Source organism: Ipomoea nil, unplaced genomic scaffold, assembly GCF_001879475.1.
Source record: "Ipomoea nil cultivar Tokyo-kokei standard unplaced genomic scaffold, Asagao_1.1 scaffold1421, whole genome shotgun sequence".
Lineage (NCBI taxonomy): Eukaryota > Viridiplantae > Streptophyta > Magnoliopsida > Solanales > Convolvulaceae > Ipomoea > Ipomoea nil.
Window position 1 is genome coordinate 962,798 of NW_017617849.1, and position 11,647 is coordinate 974,444.

The 11,647-nt window shown below is 35.0% G+C and overlaps 2 protein-coding genes across 2 annotated transcripts; both read left to right on the top strand.

Annotated features, from left to right (window-relative positions):
* The first annotated feature begins 681 nt into the window (after positions 1 to 681).
* Positions 682 to 4,838, top strand: LOC109188333 (serine/threonine-protein phosphatase PP-X isozyme 2). Its single transcript, XM_019338964.1, has 8 exons — positions 682 to 1,075; positions 2,293 to 2,445; positions 2,969 to 3,031; positions 3,100 to 3,185; positions 3,692 to 3,767; positions 3,844 to 4,112; positions 4,202 to 4,280; positions 4,386 to 4,838. The coding sequence occupies exons 1-8, from the start codon at positions 935 to 937 to the stop codon at positions 4,434 to 4,436; spliced, it is 918 nt and encodes a 305-aa protein (XP_019194509.1). The 5' UTR covers positions 682 to 934; the 3' UTR covers positions 4,437 to 4,838.
* A 1,993-nt stretch (positions 4,839 to 6,831) lies between these two features.
* On the top strand, positions 6,832 to 10,359 carry LOC109188332 (putative BPI/LBP family protein At1g04970). The gene is made up of 6 exons (XM_019338963.1): positions 6,832 to 7,376; positions 8,369 to 8,508; positions 8,664 to 9,036; positions 9,171 to 9,419; positions 9,584 to 9,709; positions 9,866 to 10,359. The coding sequence occupies exons 1-6, from the start codon at positions 6,852 to 6,854 to the stop codon at positions 10,067 to 10,069; spliced, it is 1,617 nt and encodes a 538-aa protein (XP_019194508.1). The 5' UTR covers positions 6,832 to 6,851; the 3' UTR covers positions 10,070 to 10,359.
* The last annotated feature ends 1,288 nt before the right edge of the window (positions 10,360 to 11,647 follow it).

Below are 11,647 nucleotides of genomic sequence, written 5' to 3' on the forward strand. Positions count from 1 at the left end.
GAAAATTTAAGTCACACCTCTATGGAGATGAAGGATATTCGCAACAATATTGCTACTTCATTATGCGATGCTAGATCATGATCATGCTAATAGTTTTATTTTAAAAAGTGATTACTTTTTTTGGAAGACGAAATGTTAAATTTTAATATGTAAACAAACTAATTTAAATTTTATGAAGATGTCCTTTTTAGTCTTTTTACATTTATCAGCTTATCAAAAAGCTAAATTTACCAAACACTTTCAATCATAACAGCTAGCTTAACAGCTCTTCAATTTTCAGCTCCGAGCTTATAGCTTTTCAGCTTTCAGCTCCTTTTCAGCTATCAGCTCCTAGCTTATAGCTTTTCAGCTAGGTTTGCCAAACAGAGCCAAAAGAGAAAATAAATTTTTGATAAACAATTAACCGAGAGTTCGTCGAAAGGACTATTTTTACTAAAAAAAATAATAATCATGAACTAATTCTGCAAAATTTAAAAATCGTTAATTAAAATTGTTAATGACATTATAATCGTGGGACAAAATCTGCAAAAAAAACTGAAACAAAATATACTCTAAACTTAAATTGAGTTAAACTACAACGTCTACAAGTCAACAACTAACGAGGGAGGGAAACAACAACAACGAGTTAACTACAACCACCAAACTGAACAATGGAGGGAAATTTGCAAATAAAACAAGGAGTTGGGGGGAAAATGAAAATAGATCAAAATTTAAGCGGCGACAGCGCGAATCGCGAAAACCCTCCCGTCCAAACTGCTCCGCGAGAGAGACCGAGTGGGCCGGAAAACGGAGCTCGCTCACGGCTCACCGCCCGCGGCGCACCTGCGGAGCTCTGTTCCGTTCCAACAGGCAGCAAATTCTCGCCGCCGAGCGAGTCAGAACTGCCAGTCTAGGGAGCGAAAGTTGAAACGAAGGAGCACCGAAGAAGACGAAGATGTCAGACCTAGACAGGCAAATAGAGCAGCTCAAGAGATGCGAGCCGTTGAGGGAGTCAGAAGTCAAGGCTCTCTGTCTCAAGGCCATGGAAATCCTCGTTGAAGAAAGCAACGTTCAGAGAGTCGATGCCCCGGTCACTGTAAGACCTAGATCCCTCCCCGCCGAAATGAAGGCTAAAAAACTTGCTTTTCTTAACATGCATAGATTGATAGACACTGTTACGCTTGTGTATAGATTATAGAGAGCTCAGTTACGTGCGCTACATTGTTATTCTTAATTCAATTTTATTCTAATTTTGTGTTTTGAGCTAGGTCCAGATGTAGTTAGGGTTCTTTTGAGCCTTAGTGTTCTGTTATTTTTATGTATTGTGCTGAAAATCTAAATTTGAGACCTTTTCTGCATTCAGCCCGTGCACTCTTAGAAGTATGCCTCTATGCTTTATTGTTTTTGAGTGATTTTGAATTTGAGGACAGAAAATATACTGGAGCTATTGGAAGCCTTAAGTCAAACCATATGCCTTTTAATTCATTCTCAAGATGTTGGTATATTTGAGTACTCTATCTGACTATCTCTATCTCTTTGCACTAGAAAATATAGCTTTGTGATAATGCTGGCGTAGCAATTTTGGTAAATCTTATGCCTAGTGAAATTTGGCCTGACACCCTTCAGCCACAAGTTTATACAGTAATATCAGTATCTGTTCAAGCAAAAGGAATATTCCTTACTTTCTGAAGCAGGATGCAAATAATTAGGAATTTAAAACAAAAAGAATAGAAGTATGAGCCACATGATTTACATTTGTGTCCAATTTATACACTCACTAAAACAATACAGCTAACATCAATGTATTTTTATTTCATTAACTTCAAACTCTGGTCACTTTATGGTTTTAGTAAATGTACTTTGAATAGGGTTTAATGAGATTTGACATTTGCTTGTAGAATTATTTTATCTACATAATTTAATGCCAATTTCTTAGAGATATCTGGCACTGTGTAAGTTTGTGAGGATGGAGGATGGGCAAGATTCACTTGGGAAGTAGAAAACTGGGGTAGAAACATCACTTCGTGACTGTAGTTGTTATTCTGTACACATTGCCAGAAAGATTTTTAGGATAATGTGTTTAAATTGTCCCAGTATACATTTGAATGGTACAAACTTAGAGCAAGATGAAAGTTTTTAATGCAGTTATTTTTTACTATATGGGTTTTGGATAAATTGTAAACAAGTATCACACCTGATGAAGCTTCTTATTGCTGTATGCATTTTTAGTTCTTTGACATTCACTGATGTACTTGATTTAATGATGATAGATATAAATTATTTGTTGAGCTATTCTGTTTTTTGTTGATGCAGATTTGTGGTGATATCCATGGGCAGTTTTATGACATGAAAGAGCTTTTCAAAGTTGGAGGTGATTGCCCCAAGACTAATTATTTGTTTCTAGGAGACTTTGTTGACAGAGGATTTTACTCTGTTGAGACATTTCTGCTTATGCTTGCTCTTAAGGTAATAATATTATAAGTCTGTTTGTTTAAAAGTTGTTATGTGGTTGTTGGGAGATCTATGAGGAGTTTCTTGTTACTTTTATAACAACTATGAGCTTTTGGTCCAGACTACTTTTACATTTTGAATATCCTTTATGTCTTATGGTAAAAGTGTTACCACCAAGACCTCTATAAGCTTCTAATTTATAATTGGGTTTGGCACTAGGATCATCTTATCAATGTTCATCTTTACCTTTACCCATTTTACATATTACTCACCACTTGTAAGTTGTGTACCATCCAAGTTGAATATTCTATTTCCTTTTGTTCCATGTCTGTTGTCTGCTTCAATCAACATTGAGCCTTTCCTTCTTTAAAATCTATACAACTGCATCAAAAGGTAACTCTACTAGTTCTTAATGGCAATAATACATGGGAAGAAAAATGCTCTCATAAACTTAGGCTGAACATATGATTCTATTGTGTGTTGTTTTAACTACCATTTTTTTTTTATCATTTTTACTAATAGACGATGCAAAAATCAGGTTAGGTATCCAGATCGAATAACTTTAATCAGAGGTAACCATGAGAGCCGCCAGATCACACAGGTTGGTCTTCCTCCATCATTCTCTAGCTTAACTTATGGTGGTAACTAAATGGCTTCTAAATTGTTCAGGTATATGGATTCTATGATGAGTGCCTGCGAAAGTATGGCTCGGTAAACGTATGGAGATATTGCACAGATATATTTGATTACTTAAGGTTTGTTTCTTTCAAGATAATGGTGGCATTTTTTGTTTGAAATTTTACAACTTAAGAGATTGAATAGAAACTGAGTGGCATTGAATTAATAACATCATTAATTACCTGATTATTAGTTCATGCTTACAAGATCTCTTTAGTCTTTAGTGAATTCCTATGTGGTAAAATCAGTTGTAGATTTGTTAAAATAATCATATCAATGTTGCATGCTTATGATACATAATCCTCTAGGTACTTGGATGAGATAAGGTTACCTCTTTAATTTACATACTAACTTTACTTGTACTATCCTGCCACTTGGTTTTAGTTACATGGACTTGAATATATTTTTCTGATGAATAGCTGGATATAAAATGACTAGTATCCTGCATGCTGAACTTTTCGGAATTTGACACATTAATGCCCCTGGGGATGGGCCTTTTGAAATGCCTAAAGTCATAATGCTTGCTTGACTGTTATGTTTTCGGTTACATGCTGCCTAACTTGTCTTACACTTCTGATTGCAGCCTGTCAGCCCTAATTGAGAACAAAGTATTTTGTGTTCATGGTGGTCTTTCTCCTAATATAAATACAATAGACCAGGTTTGCAGTTTGAACTTGAATTCATTACATACATATTTGAGAACCTGAAAATGCATTGACATGATCCATGCCTTAGATTCGAACAATTGATCGGAAGCAAGAAGTGCCCCATGATGGTCCCATGTGTGACCTACTATGGTCTGATCCAGAAGACATTGTTGATGGTTGGGGTTTGAGTCCTCGAGGTGCAGGCTTCCTATTTGGTGGTGGTGTTGTCACAACATTCAATCATGCGAACAACATAGACTACATATGCCGTGCTCATCAGTTGGTAATGGAAGGATATAAATGGATGTTTAATAATCAGATAGTCACTGTTTGGTCTGCTCCAAACTATTGCTACAGGTAAGTTATGTAATGATGCTTAGATCCTTTCGTAATCTATCCTAGAAGAAAACTAGTAAAATACTCACTGTTTCCTTGTGGTACTGCAGATGCGGGAACGTTGCAGCAATTCTTGAACTAGATGAGAATCTTAATAAGCAGTTCCGTGTATTTGAAGCAGCTCCACAGGTCCTCTCTTCTTATATAATCCTTCTCCATTCAGGACTTGTTTTATTACTAAAGCAACTCAGTAAGTGAAATGAAACTTCTCTAAAGTTCTTGCAATAAATGCAGGAATCAAGAGGGGCTCCTGCCAAAAAACCTCCTCCAGATTACTTTCTGTAGAAGCTGGATCACAATGGGGCTTGCTTATGTCATTTACCATCAAATACATGGCTCTGATTGGCTGAATGGCTTGTATGGCACAAGGTATTCAGGTGAATTTCTTTTTGAGGACTGTTCAGAATACATAGGGCACCTATAACCAGCTCTGCCCTGTGATGATGAGCCTGTTGCATAGAATGAGATTTCTTGTATTCTTGATTCCTTTACCAAGTTCCCCGCCCTCATATTTATGTGATAATTGACTCTGCGTGTTATATGCACTATTCTCCATCGAATACAGAAGATGAAAATTTGTACCCGTTGATTGGAAGACTAGGTAAATTTAAATTGATATCATTCCTACAAGGTATGTTGTCTGTCATACACTACTTGTCATTGTACTATTATTATTATTTTCTCCTACAATTTGTATATTACCTCCTCTTCCCCAATGAAGAAGGTAAAAAATAAAACAAAATTTTGTTACTAACTATACAATGAAAATCGTAAAAAGGTGCTATTATATTAGTATAATTCTTAACACGTTAGATGACATGTACCAAATAAAAATGACAGTCTGGGTTCCTTTCCTTTAGCATGTTTTGGTGAGAGTTATTTCAAATTGTTATATGTTAAGTTTCATTGTTTTGGGGGTTTGAATCTGTTCTTTTGGTAACTAAATATATTCAGAATTTGATAATGTAATTATTTAAATTTATTGATTTATTATCCAAAGTTAAGCTGTAACCATTTTTTTGAGCAGGAAAAAAAGTTACAGCAAAGTGATGGCCGGTAGTTTATTGTATTTCACTAATGATTTACCAAGTTTTTAGATTTAGGTCAGACACAAACATTTACGTAATATGAATTACAAAATTTCAAATTTCACATTGTACTGTTACATTTTAAAAGATAATGATTTGATACATTGATAACGCCATGCCGCCATCCATACACTGCCAACGGGGCAAAGTGATCTCAATTGCGCCAAGATTTGACCGCATTTTACCACATATCCTCAAAAGGTTGATAATACTTTTAGAAAGTATTACTTTTGTCACGTCATATGATTTTACTAAAATATAATAATTGAAAACAAAAAATTATGAACTTATTTTTTTTCTCTGTAAAGCAATCAAAGCCCATATAATATTTACCTTCATTTGGGTTCAGGACACCGTGGAGACCCAGGATGTTGGTTAGGAACAAAAGTAAATTAATAATTTTTTTACATGAAAGTAGATTTTACTCTTACTTTTTAAACTATATCATATTGCTATATGATTAAATTTATCATTAAAATTGAAAAAAATGTTACTTGAATTATCATCTAGATCTATTTATAATTCGCTGATTAAAATCGTTAACACAATTAATTAATTCGTTAATCGTTGATTGCCAAACAACTTAACAAGTGCATAGTCAGATCTTTGTTACCATAAGCTACTAGGGGCATAGGCCGTCTCCAATGAAGATGGTAAACGGCAAAATGGTGGAAGAAATGACGCATAATCGTCTCCAACGAAGGCGCGCCATTTTCCACCATTTTGGCGTATGTTTATAGTGCAGCGCCATATATGGCGCTACACTAACGCCAAAATGGTGTTAATATTTTTATTCCAAGTTTGCCTTTTGTCTTTTATGTTAATTCTTTTTTATCCTTATTTTGTTTTTATAAATTTATATATTTTGTTAAATACATACACATAAAATTTGAATAATTAAAAATAAAGTATACCATTTGAAAGTCCTTACCAAGGCGATTAAAACAAGACTAATATTATATATAGATTAATTAAAAACTAAAGTACATAAAACATAATTTTCATAAAATTATAAACTTAATACATCCGAAATTAAACAAAACATACTTAGATTTAATAGTCTCCAAGACGCACTATGTACTTCGTAATGCATTGATTGAGCATCTGTGGGAACAATATGTTAATTTTGAAAATTAAATGTAGTAGTTATATGTTATATTATTGTGGAATAAAAATATTATTTGCTTATCAAAAAAGTATTATTTGCATTACAATTAAATTTTATATTAAAAAGTTAAAGTTTTAATTTATGAAATGTTGAAATAAAATTTGATGTAATATATTGGATATGAATAAAATTTGGTATAAAAATATGCTAAAAATATTCATTTTAATATAAAATTTAGCGCAGAATTTGGTATTTTGGATTGGAAATGACCCAGGCCAACTCCATTAAAATCAACTGTATGAATGATCAGAAGTAGTGGCGTGCAACTCCACGGTAAAATGTTGTTACCTTGATAAACTAAACTAAAAAGTAAAAACGACCCAACCAACAACCCACGTTAATTCAAGCTACCTACCAGTCTATTAGAACTCTGTTATTGTATATTTGTGTTAGACTATAATTCGATCCTTGTTATACTAAAATTCTAATCCTATATATACTAAAATGCTAACAGTAGAACTCTTTTATGCTTCAGCAAAATTGAGCCCAAAGATCGAGTCTTTCTTTCTTTCTTTGTTCTCTGGGTCTGCTTCGAGTTCCAGAATTTTCATGGCTGACGCAATGTTGAGTTCCGTTTTAGCTTTACTACTCATTTCTTCATGTACCCATCGTGTTGAGTCCTCTGCAGAAGAGGAAGGGTTCATCTGGGTGGAGATATCCAATAAGGGTCTTGATTTTGCCAAGAACATCTTCATTAACACTGCGGAATCTTCTTTAGTTCCACTTGAACTGCCTGATATTGAGAAGTCTGTGGATATCTCAGTTTTGGGAACAGTTGATATGATTCTTTCTGATATTACTATAAACGCAATTCAGGTGACTTCCTCAACTGTTAGCACTGCAGATTCTGGTGTAATTTTAACTGTTTATGGCGCCACTGCAAATTTGAGCATGAACTGGAAGTATTCATATTCCACATGGTTGTTGGTTCCAATTCAAGTATCCGACAGCGGCCAAGCTTCTGTTCAGGTATGTACTCACACCCCTCAACTTTTTTACTCTGTTGTGTGTTCTTTAATGTATTGGTGAAACATACCCCAAATGTGCTGTATTTTTCTAGTTGGTTTTTGCTGGGTTGGACCAATTGTTTTGTCCATAGAGGAGGTAAATCTTGAGTTGTCTAAGTAGTCTCGGTGGAGTCCAATTTCCAATCTAGGAAGTCCAAGGGCCCAAACTCTAGCACGAGAGCCTTAACTCCAAGATGTGACAAATTATTGTGTGGACCGTGGTCTGTGTGGACTACGTTCTGACATCGTTGAATATTGCGTGTTAGAATAATGTATGTTAGAATAATGAAACTTCTGGAGTAATATAATGTACCTTTAGAATAATGTACTTTATGAGTTATAAAAATGTATGTTGCAGTCGGTCGCTTGAAAAAAGAAGAAGAAGCAAAACGATGTTGTGGTCCACACACCACAGCTGTGTGGACCATGGTCCACGCAATGACTATTGCCAAGATGTGGTTGGTGGGGATAGGGAGTTCAATGGCCCAAACTCTAGCCGGGTAACCCTAGCTTCAAGATGTTGGTGTGAGTCGAATCCTCATAGCTGTGTGGACCACGGTCCACGCAATACCTATTGCCAAGATGTGGTTGGTGGGGATAGGGAGTTCAATGGCCCAAACTCTAGCCGGGTAACCCTAGCTTCAAGATGTTGGTGGGAGTCGAATCCCTACCCTGCTGCTGGATAAGTGACTTTAAGTCAGTTGGTTTGCCACTTGAGCTGGGTTGTTGGACCTTTGGTGGGGAGAATCCATTAGAAAGTGTGTTCTAAGTAAACAAGCTACATACAAGTACACCATAAGAGAGAGTGTTTTTTCATACAGAAAACCCAGAAAAGTTGCAGGAAGGGGCCAGATGATGCCAAAAGAATTCACAATTATATTGAAGAAGCAGTTTATCTAACATGTTTTCTAGGCTTTATAGAATTCCTTTGCTTGTTTGTCTTTTATCTAACAGGTTAGTGGCATGGAAATTGGACTTACTCTCAGTCTTAAGAATCAACAAGGATCCCTTTCACTTTCACTTGTGAAAAACAAATGCTCTGTGAAAGATATATCAATAAATTTGGAAGGTGGAGCTTCCTGGCTATACCAAGGGTATTATTTCATGTTTTACTTCCTGTTAAAATCTTAGATTGGGCTAGGGTCACTCAATTGGGCTATAATGCTGATTGAATCCAATCAATTAGCTAGTCTAACCTACGCCCTTATAAACCTCTGACACTACTAAAATTTTGTCCTTCCTTCTGTAGGGTAGTTGATGCTTTTGAAGGTAAACTAACCTCTGCTGTTGAAGATGCTATTTCGAGTAAAATAAACGAGGAAGTTGCAAAACTCGATTCATTGTTGCAGTCCCTTCCCAAGGAAGTTCCAATCACTAGTATTGCCACTTTGAATGTTACTTTTGTTGGTGACCCCGTGATAAACAAATCTTCCATTGCTCTTGCAATCAATGGGCTAGTAAGTGCGAGGGATGAAGATGAAGATGAAGATGAAGATGATACTCTTTTCCAGAATCACCACAGAGCTCTATATAATCTGATTCCCTCCAAGGGTCCGGACTATATGTTTACAATTTTTCTGCATGAAATTGTTATAAAATCAGTACTATCCGTTTATTACAAAGTAAGTTCTTAATCATCTCCTTGGCTCTATATCTTCAAATTCAACTCTATTGGTATGATGCTAAAGGGCATTTAACTTGCATTTCTGTACTTGACTTTGATTAAATTGCTATTTAATTGCTGTTCCTTGTTCAGGCCGGTAAGATGCATTGGATTGTTGATGAAGTACCTGATCAGTTCCTTTTAAACACTGCTCGGTGGAAGTTCATCGTCCCAAACCTATACAAGCAATACCCGAATGATAACATGAACTTGAATATTTCCATATCCTCTGTACCAAATATCGAAATAAAAGAACAGCAGATTGATGTGACGGTTACTGCAGATGTGATTATTAATGTTCTGAACGACACTGAAGCTGTTCCCGTTGCCTGCATTTCAGTGGTAAGGTTAAGATTTAAATGCACAGTTTTTTTTTTTTCTAGTATATAAGTTTGCGAAAATTTAGAAACTCTAATGATGTGTTATCACTCAATATAATAGTCGTCTTCCCCATCATATGCTATGCTCGAGCAATAACTTGTAGGTGAAACTTTTGATGGTTGCAGGAGATCACTGGTTCGGCTTTTCCAGAGATTTCGAGTAAAGATGTGACTGGTAGTATTACATTACACGAGCTCGCGATGTCTTTGGTATGGAGCAAAGTTGGTGATCTTAACATTCCTGCAATCGAGGTACATACATTATATTGTTGTCTCCTCTTTCACATTCTTCACTGAAATTTCGACAATTCTGCTTACTTCTATGCTCCAAGAGTGACAGTAGGTACTAGGTAGTGCCCAGGTTTCAGAATGTTTACATAAATTACAAGAATTTGAAACATTTTGCAGAGTATAGTGCTTAATGTACTGAGGACTGGGGTGCTACCATATGTGAATTCTCGACTTGGGCAAGGATTTTCAGTGCCAGCTTTTTACGGTTATACACTCCAAAATACAGAAATTTTGTGCAGCGATTCCTGGATTATGGTTAGCAGCGACGTGGCACCAACTAACCTTGATAGCGGAAGCATAAGAACGACCACCTTCAGCTAAAGTTGTTATCTTTATAGTGTTGGTTAAAGAACTATAGAAGTTTTTTTTACTATTTAATCTCTTGTGCAACTAGATTTAGTGTAAAAACGGTAACAGAAGTACGGGGAGGACTGTGCTTAAATAGCTTATAGACTACATCACCGGAAATAGTTATGTCCGTTTCAAATCACAACATAATGACCTATTAAACTTACATCATTTAATAGTGTCATAATAGAAGATTTTAGATTCTCCCACTTGGTGCGAGTATTAACTCAAAGAAACAGAAAACATGGATCATAGAGATAGTTTCTCTTACGTGGCATTTGGTTGGAGGAAAGAAATTGTAATTTCATGGAAAAGAATAATATGGGAATAAAGTGAAGTTTAAATTTGGTTTGCAGGAATAAAATTACTAGAAATTTTAATTCCAATTTCAATGTTTGGTATAAAATCCAAAATGCCCATTGTTGTTGTTGTTATTAAGGTTGACCTAGAATGATTATTGCTCAGGAAAGACGTTCTATCTGTTGATCAAAGAATAATACGCGACTATCATCTAGAAGGGAATGTCATACATCGATTTTAAGTTAAAAAAGTGAGGGGTAATTTTGTCTCATGATTATCTTTTTTTTCTTCCTAAAATCAATGGAATTAAAATTCCAAGGGGACCATGGGATTCTAATTCCATGAAAAGGAAGGAATTGCAATTCCTTTCACCCAAACTAAGGAATTTATTGGCCTTTGGAATTAGGTGAGAATTATGTGGGAATGGAATTTAAATTCCTTCCAACCAATCGCCCTGTTAATGTGAGTAGTGCTTACCATGATCAAAATGCAACGCGTTTTCTAAGTACTTTATGTGGTAATAAAACTTAATGAATAAATTTTAAGTTTATTCTTGTTCGTAATTTTTCAAAAACTAATTTAAATTACTGTCACAATGACTTAATTTGGTCTAGACACACTTGCACCACTAAATTTGTATAACATTAATGAAAAATATTACAATCTTCCATTTGATGTAATATTGACACAACCTTCATTGAAGAAAAAAAAAAAAAGTCATCGCAATATGCCCTCTAAAGTGTGATCGAGTACGTAATACATTCTATGTATCGCATGCATTTTGAATTTTGATTCCCAATTTAGGTTTTTTATCAATAAACCCTATATTTATTTTTGGTCCAACCTTATGAATGTTCCTCAAAATAAATGTGCATAACCATAAGAGAAACATCCAAATCACATTGAAGTGACAACATGAATGCACGTACAATATATTCACACAATAAGTTCCATGTACATTATATGATCTCTAAATTCTTATAAGCATGCCTTAAGCAAGGATCCACAACCATTAGCATAATACTAATATATTACATGATTAACTCGTTATCTTTAATACTATCTCTAAATGTTATGTTCTACAAATAATGAACCTCATGTACAACATAAATGAGCCTAGAATACACATGGATCCATAAATAATCAATCTTCAATCAATTTGTATATGCTCGAATAATGAATATTATGCTCAAGATCGAAACTTGGTTGTTGGAAAGGAAAAATGGTTGGGAAAGGGGTAATATTTATAAG